General features: G+C 48.9%; 1 protein-coding gene across 1 annotated transcript in view; it reads right to left on the bottom strand.

Moving 5' to 3' along the window:
• Positions 1–751: 751 nt before the first annotated feature.
• Positions 752–27,538, bottom strand: part of RAD23A (RAD23 homolog A, nucleotide excision repair protein) — a 245,568-nt gene continuing 218,781 nt past the window's right edge. The window contains exons 8-9 of the mRNA XM_069604181.1: positions 1,907–2,071; positions 752–1,406 (exon numbers count right to left, since the gene is read on the bottom strand). Coding sequence (XP_069460282.1) covers positions 1,293–1,406; positions 1,907–2,071 — 279 coding nt within the window. The 3' untranslated portion in view covers positions 752–1,292. The remainder of the gene's footprint in view (positions 1,407–1,906; positions 2,072–27,538) is intronic.

Here is a 27,538-nt window from a genome sequence, read left to right as displayed (position 1 = left end):
CACCCCCCCCCCGCGTGCTTGCTCCCATCTATGTGGCTTCCCTAAGTGCAAATTGGTTGTCCTAGCCTCAAAGTCATAAATGAGTGAGCATGACCAATAAACACAACTCGGTCTATAGCAAAGCAAAATCGCATGAACCTAAGCTAGCAGAGCAAAAACACTTGCAGCACAAACCATTTTGAAAAAGACATTACACTCTGAAGTATGACAACACTGGTCAGAGATGCAAATCCCACCATCATGCCACTTACAAACTGCCCACCAACAAGAGCCTCCCCTGCCCCCATAAATACTGATTTGTCATCCCCAACAGCACGTCAAGTGCATAAATGAAAACAAGAATACCCATTTTGTTTGTAACTAAACTGTTTTTCAAAAGCTGCACAAGGTGTGAAATAGCACACTTTCAATGTAAATGTTCAAAATCCATTCCTTTTCCCACACCCAATTAAAAAATAGACAAGCACATCCTCCAGCAGCAGAAACTGGGCAATGCTAAATGTCAGACTCCAGTCAACAAGAATGCAGCACCTGGTGACATCACTTTCCACCATGTTGTCAACTGGAAAGATTTTAGTTGCATTTAACACAAAGAAAATGTGCTCTTTGCTCTCTTATGGTTCAGACCTTTACACCAGTGGCCTGAACAACTGAAGCCTGAAAGGGTGGGGAACTGCCTAGCAGTACATTTCAGCCTGTTGGTTACTCCCCCAAATCCAGAGGGCTATTAAATAAAAACAGAAACCATGCAAACGAAAAAAAAGTTTTTTTAAAGAGTTTCTTTTTGCATCAACTTTTTCTGATCTGTAGAGAGGGGGGGGTGACAACACCCTGTAAAACAAGACTCTGCCATGCTGTTAAATATGACAAAATAATGCAGGGGAATTGGGAGCAGTCTTATACAAGAGTTGGGCGGACGGAAGAGCCTAGTTCATAAAATGCTATGCCAAAGGCTACAATACCCACTGGTTATCGAGCGGGCAGTCATCTTACCTGCTGCAGAAAGGAGCCAACACCTAAAAATAGTAACATTTTTGCAAAGCCTCTTAACTCCCAAATAAAGTGTGAAACAGGAGGCACCCACCCTAGCAGGTGATACTATTGTCAGCAAGGTCTGTATATTTGTTGACACAACACCTCTTCTCACCAGCAGTGCACACGGTGGGACCCGTAGGGAGGCTGGGGAAGTCTCTTCCCTTATGGGTGTTGGTTTCTTTTTTCCTTGTCTTTAATGTTTTCTGTGCACCTTAAATAAGATATATATATATAATATATATAAAAGAATCCTTTCGTTATTCATCATCAAAGTTCTGACTGAGGAGGAAGTTGGCTGCCAAGTTCTCATTCTTCTCGCATGCGAAGTATGCCTGAATGACCAGGCCCTCAGGGAAGCCTAGCGCCTTCAGCTGAAAAGGAAAGACGAGACATGTGAGCATCGGCAGAATCTCCTCTCTCCCCCTCAAACCCAGCTTATCACCTACTAGCCCACCCAACTCCTCAGCTTAGCATGCGTAAAAAAAGATTCCCCCGCAGCACCTTTGTGACAAAGTATGAAAGCAGGTAATGTTTTGAAAGTTTTGAGAAACCTCTCCACAAATTACTTTGTTTCCAGCAGATCTTGCACATCCGATAACTCTTTACGCATACGGGAGGGAGGGGGTTTGGGGGGTGCTGCCACCATGTGGAACAAGGACTACAGACCTAGCAAAGTGAGAACGACACATGAAAACTAATAAACTTTTATAGTTTTTAATGTTCTCTCATTAAAATAACAGATTGGGACACTTCACATTGGACGCATCAACAGCTGTGAGATTTGCTTGGTCCAGGAGGCCCCCCCTTCAACCACTCATCCCCCAATGACAATTACTAAAAGACATCTTTTCTATGCATGGCACCTCCTCACCCTCTCTATGGCTTCCTTCTCCTGCGGAGTCACTTGAATGTAGTTCATCTGGGATGATTCCTCTCCAATCGCCCCCAGCTCCGCCTCCACATCAGATACATCTGCCAGCTCTCCCACAGGCTCATTCAGCATCTGTATGAACTGCTCCTGGTGCTGGCTAATTTGCTGCATAGAAAAAAAGAAGATGTGATGTTTCAGGTGATGACATAAGATTTCACAGGGTTCATGCCTGAGAAAACCAGCTCCCAAGTACTGAGGAACATACCTGGACCAGCCTCATGTTCGGGCTATACATTAGTATAACAAAGATGTGATCACTTGCACCTTACTGGCACAGGTGGCAGTTATTAAAGCTTATTTAAATGTGTTGATGGTTATGATCAGTTGCCAGTGGAAGTTTCTCATGTACTAAGCGGAAGAGCTACAAGACAGTTCCATTTTTTGTTCTGTTCCCAAAATTACCTTTGGCACCAGCTTGTTTATAACCCCATACATAGTCCATTTTGTAAAAATGTTGTGGTTCCTGTACTTTTTGTAGGACTATTTTTCTCCCACAAAGGCTTAATCCAAAGCCAGACAAGAGTGTGGCTATGGTTATATGTGATCTCATTACCAGTCATGTGACTAGGCTGGAGGGGACTTTCACCTGTGTAAAACCGATCATCAACACTAGGCTGGTGGCATCCATTTCACCTGTTTGGCCCCCCCTCCAAACTCCTCCCTGTATGTACGTGTACACACACACGTACACACGTACACACACACACACACACACACACACACAGCCGCCCCCACCCCCCAATACCCACACCACAAAGAAGGTGGTCTGGTTGCATCAAACCCACACAAAAAAAAAAAATACAAATCTGCTCAAACCTTTTACCCTAGACTGTTAAGAAATCACATTTCTGTGCTAATTCCCTTCTACCGTAGAGACCCGCAGGCCTTACGGACTTTTCATTTTTAATCCTGAGTGAGAGACCTTTTTCTCAATCTCATGTATTTCTGATTTTGGAGTCTGACAAACTCCATAGGCATCACCTTTGTACTGTGACACGCAGTGCCACAGAGAAGTCCTTTGGATTTCTCTTAAGGTTTAAATACCTTCTCTTGGATAAACTACTCCAAGAGTAGTAAAGTGAAATTGGGAGGGGGTCGAATATACTTTGTCTACTTCCGCAACTTTTTTATGTTACCCTCACTACAATTAATGTCTGGTGGCAGTGGTTTTAAAGTTCCTACCATTATCAAAATGACCCGTCTACTTGTGCCGCCAATTCTTGCCTGCAAGATCTTTACTAGGTTTTACACGGCGTGCCGAACCAGGTTTGATCACTTCGCCTTTGCCAGTCTCCAGTGCTAAAACCCGCCTCTGTCTCCAGTGTGTCTGGCAGGGCAGGAAGCGAGGGAGATTCCCAAAGCTCCCAGTGCTTAGTCTACTTGGTTACAGGAATGCACACAAAGGTGATTTGTTGGCTGGCTGTCTGTCCTTGGAGTACAGCCACCCTGCTGTGCAAGTGACAGATGGGCAGCAAATGATTGGGAGAAACCTGCATAAAAGGCAAGGTTTTTTGGACAGAAGGCAGAGTCAACCACTGGACAAAGAATCTGAGGAAGAAACTGGAAGGGAAGCTTGCTGCACCCTCCTGGTCCGTTGGTTTGCCCGGTGAAGCCCTGCTGCAGTGCTGGAGCTCCAGTTTTCACATCGACTAGAGAAGCCCAGAAAGGACGACTTCTCCCCTTGGGTTGGTGGTAGCACCAATCCACCCCAAGACAAAGTTGCCTGGAACTCCTCTCCCTCCTGGCTGTACTTCCTTGCTGCTGCAGGAAACAAGCGCCAGGGGTCGGAAACAACAGCATCGAGTGCATCGAAGCAGACCAGAGCTCCAAGAAGATCCAAAGGACCCTCTCGAAGCAGGACTACCCTAGACTGAGGCACCTCACTAGAGTGCTGCACTCCAGAAGCGAGGGGAGCCCATCAAGTATCCTAGGTCCGCAGTGGTGCCATAGACCGGTAGCTGAAACCACGAAGTGCCGCTGATTTGAAAAGAGCCCTTTGCTGCCGCTGATCTTCAAACCACAGTGCAGGAGTCACCAGACGTCCTCCCTCTTGCACCCACGACTGAGGCCCAGGACCACCAGATCTGCAGGACTGCAAAAGGAACAGACGCAAACTGAAATATCTTCTTCTAGGGTACTGTGTTAACTAAAGGGGTACTTATCTTTTTGGTTTGTAGCCTATTTGTTCTCACTGGAGACTTACAGTAGCTGCTTTTTCTGCAGAGTTTCTTGCAGCTTTGCCTTCACAGGTCTTACAGCTTGTGCCCAAACAGTGATTCTTTTCTACAAACTGTCTATATATCATTGTGTATGACTTTTGTGCCATCTACAAAAGTGCCTCAGCTCCAGTAGACTTTGTTCTTTTGTCATTGACTGCCCTTGCTCCCTGCAGACTCTTCTTACCCATTGACTTTTCGTTTAACTGTCCCTCATAGGTGGTAAATATGTTATTTGTATTGCTGGGCAAAAGTTATCCTTTAATTCCTTGAGGGGATTGTAACCTGTTCAGAGAACTTGCAAACCATTGTTTCCTAACCTTTTTCACAAACTCAGTATTGTGCCAAAAGTGATACATCAACACCAGTCTGCTAGCAATTGAAGTGGTATTCTCCAAATTGGTCGTTTCTAATTGACCGTATGGTACAGTTGGGCGAATTTGGCCAGTACCCTTTGATCATTTTGAAACTACCAATTTGGGTAATCACTACCAAACATGGGGAGCAGAGGGACTCCCCTGCTCCCCATGTTTGGTAGTGATTGCCTTTGGAGGTAGCAGGGGTGTCCCCCGCTTCTGGGGGTCATGAGACAGGGGAACCAAAAAAATAAAAGCTCAAACACCAAAAAGAAAAGCAGACCATGAGGCATCTGACCCAACCCATGTAGGGAGGGGGGTGGGGGTCGGGGGGGGGGGAGGGGGGGGGACCGACAGATCCAACGCTGCAGGGTAAGAACATGCACAGATGGCAAAAAGGTAAGTAGGTGGTGGGGGGTAGGGACAAGCTTGTGGCAGCATTTACTTTTTGCCATTTTCTGGTGTATTTTACTTTAGCCTTTGCAAATTTACCACATTTGGCTACCAACTGTGGCGACTATACAAACATGGCTGTGCCACATTGTTTTATATTTGTCCCTTGGCTATCTTGTCACCGACCCTTCTTCCTGGCTGTGAGGACAGGAAAATCCTTATATCAACGCCAGTGCCTGGGAAAGCAGTCTTTTTGAAGGGGTGTGTGTTTTGTGCCAGGAAGTGGGTTGGGACTGTCTGGTCCCAATCCACAACAGATTTCTATGTGTCTGAATGGTATGCATTGGTTGTTCCACCAATCGTCCTGACTGGACTGTTTGGTAAGAAATAGTGCAGTCACACTGTGTGAGAGTACACAACACTTATCTACTTGGTATTAGGTAACCCACCTTTTGTTGGTAGTGTGACTGAGCAGCCAGGCCTATCTCAATGTGATCTGTAGAGCTGTACCAATGAAATTCGCAAATACAATTAACACTTATAACAGAAACTTTGAGTGTAACTATTTAAGCATGCCAAAGGCAAAAACGAACAAAGGGCTCAAGTCTGCATTGATGCACAGAGTAAAACCCAAGAAAGACCTCAAACAGAAAACTGAGAAAAAGACGTTGGGACCATTTAGACAAAACGGTCACCCATCGGTGCTGTACTAAAGCTGAAGGTTCAGCCTGCAGTTGAAAAGCACAATGGTAGTAAAATTGTAACCACTGCCACCAACCATTTAAAGTAGGGAGATTAACATAAAAAATGTTACACAAGAGTGTAGGATAACGAACAAGTTACATGCCTGCAACTGTTCTGCAGCAGGGTTGCATGTGTAGCACTACCCTCGTCTCGAGGAATGTCATGTAAGGTGGTTTACATGAGGGCCTGGATCTCTCCCAATCATCGTACAGAGGTTATGGCCACAAGAAAAGCGGTTTTCCATGACAAAAACAGCAGCAGCAGCGTCAAATGCATAGGCTCAAATAGAGCCCAGTGAGCACCACATTGAGTTCCCACGCCAGGGCAGGGGCCTTCACCGGCAGGAACAAATAGAACAGTCCTTTAATATACTCCTTAACCAGGCGGTGTGACCATAACAATGACCGTCCCTGAGATCTGGTGTAGCAGGAGATGGCCGCCAGATGAACGTTGAAGGAGGAATGGGCCAGTCCAGCGACAGCAAATACGGCAGTACCTGCAACACTGACTCAGAGGATCCATCTTCAGTGCACAGCACCAAACAGCGAACCTCTTCCATTTATGTCCATAGCATTTAAGAGTAGACTATACTCTGGCCTTGGCAAGCACTTCCTTGCAGTCCGCTGGGAGATCGTAGCCACTGAATTGTAACGCTGCAGAAGCCAGGTCTGCAGGTTCAGTGATCCCGGGTTGTGGAGCAGGATTGCACCTCCTTCCCTGGCGAGAAGATTTGCGACCACCGAAAGCTTGACTAGAGGGGGTGCTGACATGTCAAGAAGGGGTCTCTCTCTCTCTCTCTCTCGATGGGTGTCCAGGTGGCTTACTTGGGAGTTGATTGGTCCTACCAACTCAAAGGAAGAAGTCATTTTTGGGTGGGTGGGGGCGGCTTCTGTGAATGCGACCTAGGCGATTCAGACCTACAGCAGGGCGTCACCAGGCAAACCAACAGTCCAGGCGTTGCAGCAGCCGTCCTCATCAAGCTCTTCTACGCTTCCTTCATCCAGTGGTTGACCGCCTACCAAACAAAGACTCGCCTTTTATTCAGTTCTCTCCCATTCAGTCTAGTCTAGTTGTCACTCACCCAGCAGGGTGGCGGCTGTCCTTGCCAGACAGTCAGCCAGCCAATCAGTGCATTTGGGTCCACTAGGAGGCTAAGCACAGAGTTTCGGGCATCTCCCTCACTTCCTGCCTACCCACTACTCTGCAGCCAGAGGTGGGATTCACTCCTGAAACCCACCAAAGGCGAATAAACAAAGAGCCCAAACCTGGTTTGGCACGCAGTGAAAAATCCAAGAAGGACCTTTCCACAAAGAAATTGCAAAGAAAAATAAACTGGGATCCGTTTTAACAATGGAGCCTCAGGAGCCATCTTGAAAAAAATGGCTCCCACAATGTAACATTACAGGAGCTGCAAACAGTTTGTGTCGGGGTAAATCATGGTAGTTTGTTGTAAAAATCACTGCCACCAGCCATTCTGAGAGGAAAGGGTAACATTTGACTGTTACATGAGTAACTAGACATAAGGGATGCAAAGTAACCCCTCCAGCACTCACTCTATTGTAAGATATGGTGTGCTGGTCTAGAAATGTACAGGATTAAGAGATGTCAATTTCACTGTTCTGGGAAAGAGTAGTTGATCCCAGAGAAGGTATTTAAACCATGGGAAATCTGAAAGACTTCCCTGTGGCACTGCACTGAAGGTGCTTTGTGACACAATTGTAAAAGATGCATATGGAGCTGGTTAGCCTCGATAACCAAAAAGAACGACAGTGTATAACATCACATAAAATACATGAGTTGGAAAAAGGGTCTCTCTCCAGGTTAAAAAAAAATCAAGTCCTCAAAATCCAGCAAAGTTGCCGGGAAGTCTAAGGGTAGAGGGAATTAGCACATTTTTTTTGAGAACGCTCCCTAACAGGTCCGGGTACCATACCTGTTTCAGCCACACCAGTGCAATGAGGATCATCCTGCACCGGGGCCATCTGAGTTGATGGACTAGTCGAAGAAGCAACGGGGGAAACGCATATAGAAACATGCAGTCCCAGGGCAATAGGAATGCACCCCCCCCCATGCTCCACAGCCAGGGGAAACCTGCTGGCGAACCTCCGGCACTTGGTGTTCAGAACAGGTGATTCACTTGGTCCTGCCGAAGTTCCCACTCGTGGCAAGCTCATAGCTCCCTCCTGAGAGAGTCGACTGTTATTCACTCCTGCCAGAGGAAATGGGAGGACAACGATCCCCTGGGCGACGGCCCAGTGCCACAGCTCCTATGGAGATCCCCGGGGACCTGGTGCCCACCCCCCCCCCCCCCCCACCCCGGCTTCCTGATGTAGATCATTAGGTGGTGTTGTCCGTGAAAACCTCTGCCACCTTGTCCTTGGGGGACGGAAGGACGGACTTGAGGTCCCAAAACACTGCCCGCAGCTCCAACATAATGTGCAACATCTTCTCCTCCAGTAGCCACAGGCCTCTTGCATGGAGGGGTCTGGAAATCCACACCTCCAGCTAGATGCGCGTGAACTCCCTATCACTCGACAGAAACTTGTCGAGTGTGATCTTGTCCTCAAACCTTTCCGACACTTTTATCCAACGGGCGTCGAGGAACTCCTGCAGTGGACGCATCGGGAGACCGCACTATCATGACATCATGCAGAGCAGGGAGTTGATGGACCTCACCCTTGTGACCTCCAGGCCCAACAGCCGTTGTACCTTGCCCAAGATGGTCACTATCCTCTCCTCCGACGGAGACGCCAGGCACAACAGCGTTGAGTCAGGCTCCCAGAAACAGCATGTCCTGTGATGGAGTCAAGCAGGCCTTACATAGTTTATTGAGAACACCAGATCTGTGAGGAGCCGGACGGTCCGGTCGACTGCAATTTCCTTAGAGCTGGCCCGGATGAGCCAGCCGTCCAGATAAGGGTACACGTGGATCCCTCATAGACACAGACGTGCCACCACCGGGGCCAGGCACTTGGTGAAAACCCTTGGCGCCAACTTCAATCAGAAGGGAAGGGCCTTGAACTGGTAATGTTGCAGTTGAACCATGAAGCGAAGAAACATGAAGTGCCCCTTGTGGATGGGGATGTGAAAGTAGGCATCCTCCAGGTCCAGCGATGCCAGGCAGTCCCCTTCTAGCTGTCCTAGAACGTACTGAACAGTCACCATCTTTTGGGACCTGATGTACTTGTTCAGCCGACAGGTCCAGGATGGGCCTCCATCCGCCAGTCTGCTTGACGAGGAAGTAGCAAGAGTAAACCCCAGAGCCTCTTTGGGACGCGCTCTATCACACCTTTTCTTAGAATGTCCGTGGGCAAGAGCATCCAGCACTCAAAGGTCTGGAGATGGTCTTCCACATGCTGACTAAGCGCAGTTCACCAGCCGGCCTCCCACCAAGGACACCACAGCAGGTTCAAGCGCCACCTTGGGGGCCTTGGTGACAAAGATGTCCTCCTCCAGACTTTGCACAGCCTCTGTAGGTCTCCTGGGTCGACAAATGGGAGGCTTGCCAGTAGGACAAAGTACCTCCACTGAGTCCTTTGGAAGAACCTTGGAATTTTCTGCCAGAAGTCCAAAAGGACCACCATCACTGGTGAAGCGTGCCCAAGGCACGAGCCGTCTCGGTGTCTGCCTTGATGGCTTGCAACGCCTCATCCACAGTCTTGCCGAACAAATAGTCGAATGGGCCGATACTCTCGATTGAACATCCTGGCAAAAAATTAGTGGCCCGCAGTCAACCCCACTGAAGGCAAATGATTTGGCGGAACCCCGTGTTGACGATGTCCGTCACTAAAGTAATGGCATGGTCCGAAGCCACTTCGCCTTCCTGTAAGATATCCAAGGCTTCCGCCCTCTGTCGTCTGGAAGGACGTCCAGGAGGGGAGCGATTTTAAACAAGAGCTCCCAGTCGTAACACCCCACTATGGCGAGGGCGTTGGCGGCCTTTATGGTTGTCGCCGCCGAGATCACTCTTCACCCCATGGCAAACAACTCCCGCCACCCCCTCACTGTCCAGCGGGGAGGGGGCTGCCGACACGGAAAAACCCAAAGACTACTTTGCTGCCGCTGAAACTACAGAGTCTGGTGGCGGTTGAGACTGCAAACATCTGGGCACAGAGTCCAGCACCCTGTATTTCGTCTCGCAACTATCCTCTGTTGCAGGGGCCGAGGAAGGGTTCTCTGAGCACTCACCTCCCTGCTGCTCCTCTGTCTCCTTTGTCGCTGGGGTCCTTCCCGTAGGGCATGCTCTCGATTTATTTATTTTAATTCTTGTAATGCGCCAACATGCCCGTAGGCCTTAGGGCGCACATAAAACTGAAAAAAACAAACACATGGCAAAGAAAAAAGAAGGGTCAAAGAGTTATTGAAGAAGTGGCTTTTTACAGCACGTTTGAATACAGTGTAGTCCTGGATCTGCCGCATCTGTTCCAGGGGGGAACGATGCATCGTTCCCCCTGGAACAGAAGGTTGGTAAGCTCCTCCTCCCAGGAGAGTCTGTACCCTGAAGCGCTACCGCCCCCACCCCCTCTGCGATCAAGGGAACAGTTTCGGGGATATGAAGGCATCACTTTCTCCGGCGTCTTCTCAATGGGCTGAAAAGAGGCCTCCCTCCTGGCAGGCAGGGACACTCACCTTCCAGGCTGCGCCCTGGCGTTCTGCCACGGCGGACTTCGCAAGGGACACCGCCACCACCCCTTCGATGGAAGGTTGGGTATGCACCTGCGCTTGGTCAAGCCCGCAGTCTTCACCTTTGGGGGAGAGGGTCTGCCCATGCTTCTTCCCCCCCCCCCCTGGCCTCCTCTGTAGGACCTGTATGGGCCTTCTCCAAGAGCTTGCCCAGGTGGTCTGACTTCCTCTTTGAAGATCCTGAGCGTTGAAACGTCATCAAAGGCGCTGGAGACTTTGCACTCCCCCTGGCCACCACGGAGCCTGTCACAACAGTGCTCGCGGTGGCAGTGGCCTCACGGTGCTTAGTCTTAGGTTGGGCCCCAGCAGGAGGGGCGCCCTCAAAGGTCTTCGAAGACTGCTCAACTTTCTGCCTCTGCACAGCAGAGGCATGCTGCCGGGACTCACCCAGAGCAGGGGCCTTGGCCTGCAGCCAATCGCCGAGATGTCTGCGTCGGTCGCTCAGAGTGCAGGGTTCTATGTCCTGACAAAACGCAATGTCTTCCTCCACGTCTGTTGGGTCCGAGTGTAGGCAGTAGAGGCACAGGGCGTGCCCATTGTCCGAAAAGATGTTCCGCAGGCCTCAACCTGGACAAATCTTGAACAAGAGGTGCCAGGTCCTTTTACCCCCCCTCCGCCATGTCCACGTGGCATAGGCCTCGAGCTTCTAGAAACCTCCAAAAAGGTTGAACTCAACCAAAAAAACACCTTGAGGGGCGCCGAGGAAAGCAAAAATGAGTCCCCGCAATTCAGAAGAAAAAAAAAAAAAAAAAAAAGGGAGCTTGAGGCTCAATTGACCAAAATAAATAGAGTAAACTCTTAGAAAGAGCGCAAAAATGCAGCAAAAAGCCAGAGCGCTAAGAACGAGGACTCCCACCACATGAACAAGCAGTACAAATCTGAAGACGGCTGCCAGAGGAGGGGCAGAGGGGAAGTCACTGGCTGGGGACAGTATGACCCAGAGACCAGTGATTGGTTGTTAGGAGTAAGATAGTTCAGAAGTGAAACTGATTTGTCTTTACCAAGGATTCCCAGCCCGACAACGGGGAATATTCATGAGCATGTGAATCCATGGCAGACCCCATGCTGGAGAAAGAACAAGTTGCTTACCTGTAACTATTGTTCTACAGAAGTAATTAATCTTACTTCGCCACCAGGCTCACCTTCAGGCTAACAGGTTGCGCAGCACTGCTTGGCCGACTCTGGTCTCCTCCCTGGAATCCCGGTCGACGCAGTAGAATTTCGTGAAGGTGTGTGTCAACTTCCACGTAGCAGCCCTGCAGATGTCCAGCAGGGGAATCACCAGACAGGAACACTTGTCGCAGCGATCACTCTGGCAGAATGGGCTCTCGGGCGGCCAGGCAGCGGTCAGTTTGCCAACCGGTGACAATGAGTGATGCAGCCGGGGAGACACCTGGAGATGGAAGCCTTGCACAGGGCCTTTCTATGGTTCACAGGACCAAAGTTCACAAAAAGCTGAAAAGTTTTAAAGAAACACTGCAGGCCACATAACTTCAGCGCACAAGCCACATCTAGCGAGTGCAAAGTCCTTTCAGCCAGCGACGTAGGCGCTGGAAATAATACAGGTAACACTAAGGGTTAGTTGAGATTATATTCCACAGAACCTTGGGCATGACGGAGGGTTGCATCCGTAGCACCACCCTTGTCTCTTGGAAAGTCAAGTAAGGCCGCTTGCAGGACAGGGCCTGCATCTCACCTACTCTTCTTGCAGAGGTGATGGCCACGAGGAAAGCTGTCTTCCAAGACTCCTCTCATGAATCCCAGTCGATGCAGTAGAATCTTGTGATGGTGTGCGTGGCCCTCCACGTAGCAGTCCAACAGGGGTACACCAGACAGGAATGCCATCATCGCAGCTATCACTCTGGTGGACCGGGCTCTCGGACAGGCAACGGTCAGTTAGCCAACCAGTAGAGTGATGCAGCAGGGGAGCCACCTCAAGAGAGAAGCCTCGGACAAGGCCTTCCCATGGTTCACAAATTGTTGAGATGTCTTCTGGAAACTCTTCGTGCATGCCACATAGAATTGCAGCGCACAAGCCACATCCAGCGAGTGCAAAGTCCTTTCAGCCGGCTACAAAGGTTTTGTAACAGGGAAACACCAAAGTATTGTTGAGGTGGAATTCAGACAGAACCTTTGGCATGAAGGAGGGGTGCGTCCACAGCACCACCCTCATATCGTGAAGTCAGACAAGGCTGTTTGCAGGAAAAGGCCTGATCTCACCTACCCTCCTGGCAGAGGTGATGACACTGTTGGGTAGGATTTTCACAGAACTGGTAAATCTTCCTGACCTGGGTCAACCCCAGAACTTTTTGCATTACTAGTGAGATATTCTTCCTTAATACCTCAGAGTGGAAACTTTTCCACACTCGCATTCTTTTTTGACATTTTGGTGTCTCTTGTCTCACCCCCCCCCCCCCCGCCCGACATCCAGGGTGGGAGATTCCTGTGTGTGATTTTTATCTTCGGCAGGAGTCCCATGGACTCCCCGCCCAGGCTCTAGTCTGAGGGCAGGAAGCAAGGGAGGAGTCCAAAACTCTGCAGCCCTTTATCTTACACCTTGCTTGAATGGGGACAAATCCCAGTGGGAGGCTGGCTGTCCTGATGGACAACCAGCCCACCCCTTCTTGTAAAACGCAGTGAGAGAAAGCAGAGGTTGTCTAAGAGAAGTCTACCACTGGAACCGAAAACTGAAGCGGATGACAAAGGAAAAGCATTGGACACATTTTCAGCGACTATAGAGCCTGCTGTGTAACCAGAGTCTGCTGTAGCCCTTCCTTCCAATCAACCTGGGGACTCCAAAAACAGCACCCTGACCCAGAGCCTGGTGAGACCCACTAGACTCAAGAATACCTGCATTTTGAGCCATCCCATGCGTTGCTGCGACCTTGCGTTGCTGCAATACCCCATTACCCTGGGACCTCGAGCCACTGTGCGGTGCACAGTTTTCCAAATTTCAAATCTGGCTGAAACTTCGTGGGCATCCTGGGGGATCACCAGAGACACCAAACCAGTCTGAAATGTCCTAACATAGTGCAGGACCTTTGTACTGAGAGAAATCAACCACGATATTCAGTCTTCTTCTGTGCTCCTTGAAAAGGAACCAAATCCGCGAGGAAAAACTTGCCTAGAGACTTCATCGATCCCTGCGGCAAAGTGGCTTCTGAGGTCTTGTTTTCAGTCACCACAATCATGAATCTACTGACTGGCTGCAGACCCTGAAGTCCTCCTGCTGCAAAATCTTCAATTCTGAGGTACTGTGTTGGCTTGGGTATTTACTTCCCTTAAGCCAGTTAGGATTTCTGTGTAGCTGTGGGTCGTTTTCTGTGATGGGGCGGACTCTCATCCAGTACACCCAGTCCCACTGCTAGAATCATCCTGCCAGTGAAGCCCCTGGACCCTCTTCTAACTCTAGAAGTAAAGTACTCACCTGTTTGCCCAGTTCTCCTAAGGAACTCTGACTTTTGCTGCTAAAGAACCTATTCTGACACTGCCTGTTGGTCACTAGTCCTAGTGGCCCCCCCTCCCCCCGCACCCCCACTTCTTTCTGCCACCAAGAACACTCATGCTCCAAGAAAAAGGCAAAGACTTTGAAGGGATTGAGCCTTTTGCCTAGAAAAGAAAGTAAGTGTTTAAAAGTTACTTACGTGTAAAGAGTTGGTTGGTAACTTTAAGAGTGAACAGTTACAAAGTTATTACACACCTTGGATGCGTGATGCACTATTCTTAAAAGTATGGTTAACATCTTTTCTTCCTTAGAAACTGTTTTGCCATCCAAAGGAAAGTAGATGTGAAGGTATTTTACTCTCCTGTGATTAGGTTGTGCCTCTTCCCAAAAGTAAAGTGTTGGTTTCACCAGATTATTCCTGCAGGGTAATTGTATGAGTGTCCCTCAATTGGGTCTTGCTTCCCCTGACTTGCTGTTAGCCTATTCAGAATAAGTCTATTAGGTTGTTGCCTATTTAGAATAACTGAGTCATTCAGTCAAGTGTAACATTGGGTATTACTTTCCCTGTGCTACCTAACCTAGAGTCTGCGATTCTAACTGTCCCTGATAAATCATACTTCGGTTATCCTGTTAGCTGGGAAAGATCTAACCTGGACTGCTTGCAAGATATAAAAAGTATGACATGTATTACTTACCGTAATAGCATTTCTGATGATTGTATCTGCTTAGATTCACATGCTGTGCATATGGTCCGACATCCAGTGGTAGGGAGCATGTGAATATAAGCAGATACCATCATCAGAAATGCTATTACGGTAAGTAATGCATGTCTTCTGATACTTGTTAATCTGCTTAGAATCACATGCTGTGCATAGACTAACAAGCAGTACCCGGAGTTGAAGATGGGTTGTGAGAAGGAACAGTAGAGAAACGATGTCTTAGTATTGCTTGTCCCACCTGAGAATCAGACCTAGAGTTATTGTCTAGGCAATAATGTTTTGTAAAGGTGTGTACAGAACTCCAGGTTGCCGCTTTGCAAATGGACTGTAGAGGAACGTTTGCAATGAATGCTATGGAAGCCCCAGTGCCTCGAGTAGAATGCTAGGCTCGAAGGGCAGTTCTCTCTTAGCAAGAGTTTAACATAGTGTGATGCATTTGACAATCCACCTTGAGATAGCCGATTTACAGACAGGGTCCTTCTCTACCAGCTGCCACTGAAACAAAAAATTGGTTTGTTTTTCTCAGTGGCTTCATTCTTTCCAGGTAGAACATGACTGCCCTGCGCACATCTAGTGTGTGTAGGCTTCTTTCGGCCATGCTAGTGGGGTTCTGGAAAAGAGGTAGGTAGTTCAATCGATTGGTTCACATGGAACTTCAGTTGGATTTAGGCGCAAATCTGGGAGGAGTGCGCAGAACTACCTTATCCCTGTGGACTGTAAAAAGAGGGGTCTAGAACAGAAAGGGCCTGTAGTTCGCTAACCCTTCTGATAGAAGTGATCGCCACTAGGAAGGCCGTCTTATAAGTAAGGTCTTTTAGACTTGCTTTATGCATTGGCTAAAAGGGAGCTCCTATGAGCCTGGTCTAAACCACATTTAGATCCATCCAGGAGCCGGGTGAGAAATGGGAGGCTAAATCCTCCAAACCCCTTCCCAGGCCTTAATCAGTGGCATCTTCCACCACACCACCTTTTGTTGTGATGTAGGCTGAAAGAGCAACCTTTAGGGAATTGACAACCAACCCTGTATCCAACAAATGGATTAGGTACGGCACAATGTATGTGGGGGAGCAATCGATGGGATTGACGCCCTTGGTATTACACCAGATGACAAAACGTTTACATTTGCTGGCATAGCAATAACAGGTGTTAGGTTTTCTAGCTTCCCTGAGTATGTCCATGCATCTGAGGGATCAGTAGGTGTCCAAACACCATGACCTCAGGAGCCAGGCTGCTAAGTTCAAAGTTTGTGGGCATGGGTGTAGGGTCTTTCTCCCCCCGCCCCCCCGTCCTGAGACAACGGGCAGGGTAGTTTTACTGGTGGAGAGAGACATTTCCATTAGATGAGCGACCCAGGGTTGGCGGGCCCACATGGGGGCCACCAGTATCGTGGTAACTGGTTCCTGGTGCATCTTGTTGAGGGGGGGGGGGGGAAATGGGAGAGAGAAAGCATAAACAAACACATTTCACTGACCATGTTATCCAGAGACCATTCCCCTTGGAGCAGTTCTGGGAGTACCTGGAGGCGTAGTCTTGGAATTGGGCGTTCTCCTGAGCCACAAATAGGTCGATCTCTGGGAAGCCCCATTCTGCGAAGACGTTGGACACGATGTCTTTGTGAAGACACCATTCATATTCTATGGGCAGAGGGAAATCTCTGCTGAGCATGTCTACCAGAAGATTGAGTGCCCCTATAAATGTTGGGACAACAGAAACATCTTGTGTTTGAGAGCCCACATCCAAATGTTTTGGGACAGCTTGGATACCCCTGAGAGCGAGTGACGCCTGTTTGTTCAGGTAATACATGGCTGTAGTGCTGTCTGTTAGAATCTGCACCGTCTTACCTTGTAGCTGCATCTGAAAGGCTTTTAATGCCTTGAACACCGCTGATAGCTCCAGTAAATGTATATGGTTGGTCACTACTTGTGGGGACCACACTCCATGCACTGTCTGCTGAAGCAGGTGAGCCGCCCTGCCTGTCTCCCACCCCCCCTGAGAGATGCGTTTGTCGTGAGAGTGGTTTCCGCTGCAGGGGTGGTGAAGGTTTTCCCCTTCAAGAGGTTTTCCCCTTGACCACCACCACTGCAGAGAGAACGAAGGCTGGCGAGACAACTACCAGATCTTCCCATTGTCCGCTGGCCTGACACCACTGGCTGTTGAGCCACTCTTGCATGGGACGCAGGCACGCGTGGGGAACCAAGTATATGCATGAAGCCATCATTCCTAGCAAACGCATGACTTTGCGCACCGTCACCTCCCGACTGGCTACATATTGAGGGATCCGAAAAAGCATCTTCTGAACCCCCTCGTTGAAGGGGAAGACGAAACCGTCTTTTGTCCGGATTAGAGCTCCGAGAAATATTTTTATTTGACTGGGGACTAGACTGGATTTTTTCTCGTTGATGAGAATCCCAGACTGAACAGAAGGGCTACGGTCTTCTCTGTGTTAAAAAAAACATGTGTCGCAAGAGTCCCCTGTTATGAGCCAGTCGTCGAGGTAAGGGTAAACCGGGACAGACAGTCTGCGCAGGTGTGCTGCCGCTAGGACCTTTGTAAACACCCTTGGCGCTGAGGAGATGCCGAAGGGGAGCACTTTGAATTGGTAATGCCGGTCCTCTATCATGAACCGTAGATATTTCCTATGCTTTGGCAACATTGAAATATGAAAGTATGCATCTTTCATGTCCAATGTTGCCATGTAGTCCCCGTTTCAACAGTGGGATCACCTCCTGTAGCGTTACCATGCAAAACTTGAGGTTTTATGAACTTGTTCGCAGGGTGCATGGTGAGGTCCTTTTTGGGGTACAAGGAAGTACACTGAATAAATACCCTGGTTTACCTGAAGAATAAGGACTGCTTCTATGTCGTCCTTTCCCAGCAGCGCTTCCACCTCTTGATTCAGGATCTGCAGATGGTCGGTGAGAAGCGCCATGAGCGCGGTGGTCTGAACTGTCGAGGTCGGGGAATTCGACGCAGTACCCGTGGGCGACAGTCCCCGCCCATGTCGTAAGGAAAGATGTTAAGCGCCCACCCGACCGGGCGGTCATGGGAGGGGACCTGATGGTCATTTATGACCAGAGGCTGCGGCTCCTCGAGGATTGGGGCCTCTGCCTTGTCGCCGACTCCTTGGTGGGTAGTATGCAGGGCTTCCTGATGTCTGTCCAGCATTAACGTTTCCAGTGCTATAGTTTTGACTTGCACAGGACTGCCTTCGAAAGGATTGACCTCCCCTTTTGGGCAGGGGTGGGGAGTTTGAGTAATCTGTTCAGGGCCTCATTGACCGCCTTTCCGAAGAGGTTAGTTTCTTCAATGGGTTTGTTGATGAGCGTCCTGTGTCTCGGGCTTGAAAACTGAGTTACGAAGCCAAGCGTGCCGCTTAAGTAAAGTGCCCTGGGCCAGAGACCTGCCTGCTGTCTCAGCAGTGTCCAGTGTGTTCTTATTATACTCTGCTTACCTGCCTGCCTTCGGCCACGATGGTGAGAAGCCTGGACCGGACGGGTTCTGGGACTTCCTGGAGACCTTCCTGTACTAGGTTCCATGGAGCATCTGCATAACTCGCCAGCAGCGTAGTGTTATTCGCTATGCGTGTGGTATATGCAGCAGCCGAGGTAACCCGCTTACCTAAGGCATACAATTTCTTTATCTGGAGGCGCTTCCCCCCCCTTGCAAGGGGTACTCTTGCCCATTTCCAGGTGGTAGTCACTACCAAGGAGTCAGGGCAGGCGTGCCTGTTAGGCAGAATTATATGCAGTACCCTTTGGGAACACCACCCACAATTAAGACTACGAGTGACGGTACAAGTTCACCTTTGGTACAAAGCCTGTACTACACAGTTAAAGTGGTAGCAGAGCAGCCAGACTTATCTCAAGAGTAAGTGAGCAGTATCAAATAGTTACACAAAGGACAGCAATTACTATGATTCAGGCAAACACTGACTCAATGTTTCTAAGTAAAAGAATATATATTTACTCAGTTGTATAACATTTCACTATTTTAAATAAGTTAAAAATCACAAATACACCACTTCCCTTAAATTCCACACAAGTTAAGCTCATAAAATGAAGTGGGAGCAAAATGGCACTCCACCAATTTAAAAGGGAAGAAAAGACAGTTATTAGAAATTAGACAAACCACCAGGTACGCACTCAGGGCAACTGTACCAGAGAAGCTACAGTGAGGAGATCAGCTAGAAAAGGCTTAGGGCCAAAGACAATGGGTCAAAAGTCTTTTGCTCAAGATCACACAGTTCAGGGTAGTTCGGAATCTGTGCCACAGACTTTACCACGGACGAGGTTGGTTGATAGATAAGTTAGTTCGAAGAGAAGGACAAGCCCTCGGATTGGCAAAAGTTTTCAAACACTTTCCCTGCGCTTCAACGAAACAGACAACCGGATTTGCACAGTACCTTAAAACTGAGAGTGAGCTGTGCGGCGGACATTCCTGGTGGTCCCTGCAGGCTCACGGTTCCTGAAGCGACTGCCGGACTGACACAAAGTAGGAAGACTGGAGGGTTCTCCGCCACCCAGGGAAGAAGCCAGCAGCAGAGCCAAACGACGAATAAAAGGTGTGCTCCTTAAAACCCAAGCAGGGTCTGACCTTCCTGCCCACTAACTCTGTACAGCGAATTAGACCAGAGGAGGTGGCCCGGGCTTGCAGTTTGGGCGTCCGGGTTGGTCCCACCAGCTCAAGGTAAGAAGTTTCCTGGTGGATCTGCTCTGTCTTCAGATTCTGAATATTTGGACTTGCAGCAGGGCTTCACCGGGCGGTTCAGTCGTTGTAGGGGTCCGCTTCTTCCAGTTCCTCGTTGTTTCTTTCGTTTCAGTGGCGACTCTGCCTTTCCAATCCCAGAGAACTGCTTTTTATGCAGTTTTCCCCCCATTCATACAGCCTGGCTGTCAATCACACAGCAGGATGGCTGGCCTGGCAAGGCCAGTCCCCTTTGCCAATCGGACAACAGTGCGACTTGGGTTACCAAGGGAACCCATGGTAGGGGTCCGAAGATCACTCCCTCAGATCAAGCCTACCTAGACCTTCAGGTGCCTTAAGGAGGGCTTCTGTGCAACAAAGGAATCATCCCCGGTTTGGCATGCAGAGAAAAACACAAGAGCCTTTAACAAAAAGAAATGGCGACTAAACCCATCCAGAGCCAAAATAAAATGTATTTGGTCAAGCGGGTTTATGTTCGAGGCTACTATAATAGCCTAATACAATACCACGTTTAAATAAGATAATCACAGTAGAAAAGTTAAGGTAGTTACCACTGCCACCATCCAAGTCTTAATGTTAAGGGAGTGAAACAAGGCTCCAAGAGGCACAGACAAAAAGGGATAAGAGTTAACCCTTTCAAATACTCCATGTAAGAAGGGGTGTACTGGGTCTGTGGTTTGAAGGAGACTACATAAAGTTAATGGAACCTTTACATGTTTCTGGGGGACAGTAGTCCGCCCCAGAAAAATGGAGTCAGTGGGAAGTCTAAAAGACAACCCTGTGTTACTGCATTGAAGGTGCGGTGTAACACATGAAAAGTGGTGCTCATGGAGTAGGTGAGGCTCCAGAGCCCAAGAAACACAATGGTAAAAACACACATGACAAAACACATGCAAGAGTGGGGAAAAAGGTTTACACTCTTACCAGGTGAAAAACAATAAATCCTAGGAATCCAGGAAAGCTGCTGAGGGACTCAGGGAGAATGCTCATAAATGGCTAATTTCCATTACCTACTAACACTGCCCTTTAATGTATTGAGGGTCCGAAGGAGCTGGCCGAAATAGCTTTTCCACTCTTGGGTTCACTTCCCGGGTCTGAGCTTGCGACACCAGGGAGGGGGGCCAATCGTCTTTTGACAGAATTAAGGAGGGGAATGTCCTGGCCTGAGGGGAGGGAGGGGTTTTCTCCTTGAGAATGTCCTCCACAAAGTCCTGTTTGGGTACTGCTTCTTGAGTAGTGATTTGAAAGTGATCTGCCTTCCTTAAAATGGCATTGAAGGGCATTTGGTCGTCTACAAGCAAGGCCTAGCGAGCCAGGGTGGACGGAGGAGAATCCATTCACAGAACATCAGCGTCCTGATCTTGTTGGGGGAGCGTCCATGGGTCCGCCTCCCCTTGCTGGGTTTCTTCCCAATTGTCTGTGGCATCCGCCTGGTCCTCATTGTAGTCCTGCAGGAAGGAAGGGTCTTCTTCACTCTAAATGTCCTGATAAGTGTCCATCTGGACGATGTCTTCATGATGAACAGGGACCAAGGACTGATCTTCTTGGAAACATGAAGCAGATTTAAGACTAGGTTCTCTGAGATCTTTTCGGGGAGGGATGTTCACAAAAATTGATAATTTTTTCAAGACGAGTGTTAGGGCGAATTCTCTGTTTAGGCTGAATTTCCTAACCTAGTGAGTCCCCGAGCAGCTTTGCTGGATTTCTGGAGTGTGTTTTTTTTCTCCTGCCAAGAGTGAGACTCTTTTTTCCCCACTCTTGGACATGATTTATGGTGTTCCACTATGTGTGTGTTACACATCACCCTCCATGCAGTGACACAGGGGTGTCATAGTGACACCCCACCATAGACTCCATACCCTGGGACTGACTACTGTCTCCCAGGGCATGTAAAGTCACCATTGGCTTTACTAGTCCCAAATTATGAACAGAAACCAGTACAAACTATCATATTGTGGACGTACTGGTTGGGGCAATTCAATTGCCCCTGGGTCTGTTAGTCGATGGGGAACGTCTCTGTCCGCCCCTGATCAAGTTTTGGCTGGTGGCAGTGGATACTACTTTTTATATTCGACCGCGAATATATCCCTATGGGATTTTCCCATTGTTCGAAGCTACCAACTTTAATTATTTAATTCTCATAGCCTCAAACATACCGCCGGTTTATTTAATATTAATTCGCCGGTTGGTATTTTTTGCCAGGACTCTATTCTAAAATGGCATTTGTGTTCTCTTCTGTGACTCCAACCCAAGTCGAGCCCTTTGTTCCACTTTTGGCGGGCTTCTCCACAGAAGCCTCCAAAAGTTGTGCCACTCTGTCTGGGTACCACAGGGGGTGTGGGAGGGGGTTTAGGCACCCTGGACTGAGTTACCTTGGTAACTCAAGTCGCACGCTTGTGTGATTGGCCCAAGTGGTGAGCCGGCCGGCTCACCACTTAGCATGTTTGATTGACAGCTAGGCTGAGTGAATGGGGGTATGCTGCATAAAAGCAGGGCTTTGGGGACTGGAACTTCAGAAGGCGCCACAGGACCTGAGAATCCGAGGAGAGAGATGCTAAGCCGACCTGCTACGACACCACCGGTGGAGCCCTGCGGAACAGACTCACCACTTCCCTGACGACAGAAGATCTCCCTGCTGGAGAGTCTTCTTCCCCTGACTGGTGGGCACAGCCAGTTTACCTTCTTTTCCTCGCATCCCAGGACGTCTTGTGGTCGAATTGCCCTTGCCAAGCACCCCGGCAACCGGATAGCCACTTACCACTGGACCGCAAACTAAAGGACCGCTCCTTTTAACTGAGAACTCCGTGGCTGGTTTCTTCCCTGGCAGTGCAACGGACTCCTGTCTTCCTCCCCGACAAGATCCTCTCTTCCCCCGGAGGAAGCACCGACTTGCATCCACTGCCAGGAACAACTGCCCCCGCTGGAGTATTCTCACCACTTTAAGGTACCGTGTCCGCCAGGCCTCTCTTTCTAAAGATTGCTACAAGGTAATAATAATCCCTTAACCTTCTGGACTGGCCGCCTTGACCATCTAACTGGTCCCTTTCTTTTGGTCCAACTCTTTCTGAACCTTTTCAAGACTTTTGTGCACTTTTCAACCGTGTGACTTTGGACACATTTCGTTCTGATCCTCTTAAAGTGGATTCGGCCTTCTGAACTCTAACTTCACGGTTTGACTGTGCCTTCCGCTCTTGCTGTGTTCTTGTGAAAGTGTTGGGATCTGTTTCAATTTATACTCTGCTTTTCTCTCCCTTTTTAAAAAGTGCTCACCGCTGTCTGAAAATAAGTGGGGCTTTACTTAAGACTTGTCTAATATTCTTTTAAGGGAGTGTATATCTTTTAGTGACCATGTTTTTGAACTGCTTAATATTAGTGCCTGTGTGTTTTATTAGATGTGGTTTTAAATAAATAATTATGACAATGCATTACTTACCGTAAAAGCATTTCTGATGGTTGTATCTGCTTAGATTCACATGCTGTACATAGGTCCGACATCCAGTGGTCACTGCAGAGTATTGCATTTTGTTTTTCATAGTCGAAAAGGGGACGTCGACAAGGCGTGTCTGTAACACTATCCCTATAGTGACGTGCGGTGTACCCACAATCCCTCACGCGTCGAGGTCCCTCTGTTTGTATTTTTTCTGTCCTGGGGAGCCTTCTAGACGTGAGGGAGTACAGAAAAGAGATATAAAAGGATGTCTATGTTCCTTCCATCCGAGCGGGGAGTAAGGGTGGGCGCATGTGAATCTAAGCAGATCCAACCATCCGAAATGCTTTTACTGTAAGTAATGCATTGTCTTCTGATGTTTGTTAATCTGCTTAGAATCACATGCTGTGCATAGACTAGCGAGCAGTACCCGGAGTTGGATTGTGAGAAGGAACAGTAGAGAAAAGGTGTCTTAATACTGCTTGTCCCACCTAGGAATCAGCTCTAGAGTGGGCATCTAGACAGTAATGTTTTGTGAAGGTGTGTACAGAACTCCAGGTTGCCGCTTTGCAGATGGACTCAAGGGGAACATTTGCAATGAAAGCTATGGATGCCCCAGTGCCACGAGGAGTGTGCTCTTGGCTTGAAGGGTAGTTCTCTCTTAGCAAGAGTATAACAGAGTGATGCATTGAACAATCCATCTAGATTAGTGGACTTTGATACTGCATCTCCTTCTCTTCCTGCTACCACCGAGACAAAGAACTGATTAGTCTTTCTCAGTGGTCTAGTTCTTTCCATATAAAACATGACAGCTCTGCGTACATCAAGTGTATGCAGGCTCTTTTCTCCTAGATTTGAGGGATTTTGAAAGAACGTTGGTAGTTCTATTGACTGGTTGACATGGAATTTCGAGATGAATTTCGGTGCAAACCTTGGGTGTGTGCGTAGAACCACCTTATCTCTGAACCATTACAAAGGGGTCTAGAACAGAAAGTCTGTAGTTCACTTACTCTCCTAATGGAGGCGATAGCTATTAGAAAAGCGGCCTTTAAGAGTTGCCTTGTGCATGGGTGAACCCATGAGCCTGGTGAGTACCACATTTAGGTCCCAGCCGGGAGCTGGGTTTGCTATTGGAGGGTGTATCCTTTTTACCCCATCCATGAAGGCCTTGATCACTGGGACTTTCCACCATGACACTTTAAGTTGGGAAGTGGTGTATGCAGAAAGTGCCGTTAGGTGGACTTTAATAGAATTGGATACTAGACCTGAGTCCAGCAAATGGGTCAGGTACAGAACAATTTGTGTGGGAGAGCAGTCAACGGGGGTTGATGCTTCTTCCTCTACACCAGATGACAAATCTCTTCCTTTTGCTAGAATAACAGTGACGAGTGTTAGGTTTTCTAGCTTCCCTGAGGATGTCCATGCACCTTTGTGGAAGTTGTAAATGTCCAAATTCTATGACCTCAGGAGCCAGGCTGCTAAGTTCAAGGTTTGAGGGCATGGATGCAGTGTCCTGCCCTTGTCCTGTGACAGCATGCTGTACTGGCATGGCAGTTTCACTGGTGGAGACAGATCTCCATCAGATGAGCGAACCATGGTTGCCGGGGCCACTAGTATCATGGTGGCTTGTTCCCGGTGCATCTTGTGCACAATCTTGTTGAGAAGGGGAGTCGGGGGAAAAGCGTAAACAAATGTCCCTGACCATGGAATCGATAGACTGTTCCCCTTGGACTGGTTCCGAGGGTACCTGGAGGCGTAATCTAGGCATTGTGAGTTCTCCAGAGTTGCGAACAGGTCTATCTCTGGGAAACCCCACTGTGTGAAGACGTTGAAGACAATGTCTTCGTGTAACCGCCATTCGTACTCTGCGGGCAGGGGGAAATCTCTGCTGAGTTCGTCTGCTAGCAGATTGAGTTCCCCTGGTACATGTGACAGTAGGAACAGGTTGTGTTTGAGAGCCCATGTTCTGGGACAGCTTGGACAGTCCTGGAGAGTGGGTCCCCCCCCTTGCTTGTTGAGGTAGTACATGGCTGTGGTGCTGTCCGTGAGGACCATCACCGTCTTTCCTTGTAGGTGTTCCTGGAAGGCTTTCAGTGCCTTGAACACCGCCAGTAACTCAAGTAGATTTATGTGCTTGGATGCTACGCTCGGAGTCCACACTCCGTGGGCGGTCTGATGGGATAGGTGAGCCCCCCATCCTGTGAGGGATGCGTCTGTGGTTAGAGTGGCTTCTACTGCGGGTGTGGCAAAAGGTTTCCCTAGTAGCAGGTTTTCCTTTGTCCACCACCGCAGCGAGAGAACCAAGGCCTGCGAGACCACCACTAGATCGTCCCATTGTCCGCTGGCCTGACACCACTGGCTGTTGAGCCACTCTTGCATTGGGCGCAGGCGCGCATGAGGTACCAAATAAATACATGACGCCATCATTCCTAGCAAGCGCATTGCTTTGCGTACCGTCACCTCTCGACCTGCCACATATTGGGGGATCTGAAACAGCATGTTTTGGACCCTCTCGTGGGAGGGGAAGACGAGGCCGTCCTTTGTTCGAATTAGAGCCCCTAGGAATTGTTTGATCTGGCTGGGGTCTAAGCTGCACTTCTTCTCGTTGATGGAGAAGCCCAGTTGGAACAAAATGTCTACAGTCTTTTGTATTGGAGAAGCATGTTTCATAAGAATCCCCTGTTATGAGCCAATCGTCGAGGTAAGGGTATACTGGGATGGACAACCTGCGCAGATGGGCCGCTGCCAGTACCTTCGTGAATACCCTTGGTGCTGATGCTATCCCGAAGGGTAGCACTCTGAACTGGTAGTGTTTGTTCTCTATCATGAACCTGAGGTATTTTCTGTGCGCTGGCAACATTAAAATATGAAAGTATGCATCTTTCATGTCCAGTGTTGTCATGTAATCCCTTGTGATAGCAGGGGGATTACTTCCTGTAAGGTTACCATGCAAAACTTTTGGGGTTTCACAAATTTGTTCGCTGGGCGCAGATCTAATACAGGGCGCATTGTTAGGTCCTTTTTGGGTACAAGGAAGTACACTGAATAAATACATTCCGTTACCTGAGATAGAGGCACGACCTCTATAGCTCCTTTTTCCAATAGCTGTTCCACTTCCTGTAGAAGAATGGCAAGGTGTTCTGGTGTTATGCGTCGTCCCCGTGGGGGTCTGTACATTGGGGAACTGTTGAATTCTATACAGTAGCCACGGGCTATGGTTGACAGTACCCAACGGTCTGATGTTATTCCCTCCCATGATGGAAGAAACGATGTTAACCGGCCCCCAACCGGCGATACATGGGAGGGGACCCAAATCTTCGGGTCATTTGCTGTTATTGGCCTGGGAGCCTCTAGGGGTAGAGGCCCGACCTCTCCCCTTGCCACGGCATTGGCCTCTCTGATTGTACTGGCCACTATTACCCTGGCTAGAGGACCAGTTGTTGGCAGAGTATTGTTGATTCTGCTGCTGGCGTTGGCCACGAAAAAGGCGCTTATTGCCATAGCCGCATCTGTTAGGTGGCCTAGAAATCTGGTCAAGGGTCTTCATTGTGTCAAACTCCTTTTTAGCATTTTCTAGAGCCTCATCAACTGCCTTACCAAAGAGATTGGTATCCTCTATAGGTTTGTTGATCTGGGAAGCCCGAGTTTCAGGTTTAAACCCCGAATTGCGCAGCCAGACATGGCGTTTGAGGAGAATCCCTTGGACTAGGGAACGGCCAGCAGTCTCTGCAGCATCTAAAGTGTTTTTAACAATGCTTTGGTTCACTAGTGTCCATTCCGTGATTGTGGCAAGAAGGCGTGTACGCAGGGGTTCTGGTGCCTCTTCAGCATCGCTACGTAGCTTGCTCCACTGTGCGTCTGTGTAGCTTGCTAGTAAAGAGTTATTAGCGATCCTTGCTGAGAAAGCGGCAGAAGCTGTGATTCTCTTCCCCAGGGCATACAGCTTTTTCCCCTCCTTGTCTGGAGGTGCCTCACTGGTGGACAGTGCACCCCTGCCCTCTTCCTTGTATTTGTTACTACAAGGGAGTCTGGTACGGAGTGGCCCCTGACGTATAAAAGGATCAGAAGGCGATGGGCTGAAGAGTTTTTCTATTCGAGGGTTGACCCCTCTGACCAACGCAGGAGTGGATAGAGAAGGGGTGATTCTTCTTTTCACTGAGGCAAGGAGTGGAATGGTTTGACTGACAGGGGGCTTCTCCTTAATTACTTTTTCCACAAAGTCAATGTCCGGAGAGGTCCCCCGTGTGTCTAATTCGAAATGCGCTGCTGCTTTGCGCAACAGTGCATTAAACGTAGGCTGGTCATCTGTAGGAGATGTGTTCCTAATAGGAGAGTCTTTGGTAGGAGATAGGGTTATGGCATCAGGGTCAGAGTACGCTGATGGGGACTGCCAGGGGTGTGAGGTAACTACCTCTAGTTCTTCTCCGAAGCCCCCCTGCACCTGTATCTTCTTAAAACCCCTCCTCTAGGTTTCGTTCTTCCTCTACACCCAAAAACTCATCCTCTTCCTGAAAATGTTGTTCGTCTTCAGTGAGGTCATATACGTTTAATTCGTCATGCGAAGGATTAAACAACCTAGGCAATTTGACCCTGGGGTCCTCCTGGGGTCCTTCCCTTGGTCTTTTGGGTGTTGGTGGGTTTTGGGTTTTCCATAAACCTTTCCATCTTCTCCATGCAGAAATTGAGTCCCTCCAGAGTCTCATGGGGTACCCCTGAGTAGTCTAGGGAGGGGGTGGGGGGGGAATTCGTGTTTTCTGCCTGGAAACGCTTTGACCTCTCCCTCAACGTCGAAGCAAGGTTTCCGTCGCCTTCTGAAAAGCCTTCCGGTAGGCCAGGAGTCCCTCTAGATGAAGGGGGCAATTCCTGGCTCCCCTTCGGCGTGTCT

Source organism: Ambystoma mexicanum, chromosome 3q, assembly GCF_040938575.1.
Source record: "Ambystoma mexicanum isolate Mex_15411 chromosome 3q, UKY_AmexF1_1, whole genome shotgun sequence".
Classification (NCBI taxonomy): Eukaryota; Metazoa; Chordata; class Amphibia; order Caudata; family Ambystomatidae; genus Ambystoma; species Ambystoma mexicanum.
The sequence above is the reverse complement of the archived record's forward strand: the minus strand, read 5'-3'. Positions and strand labels throughout refer to the sequence as shown.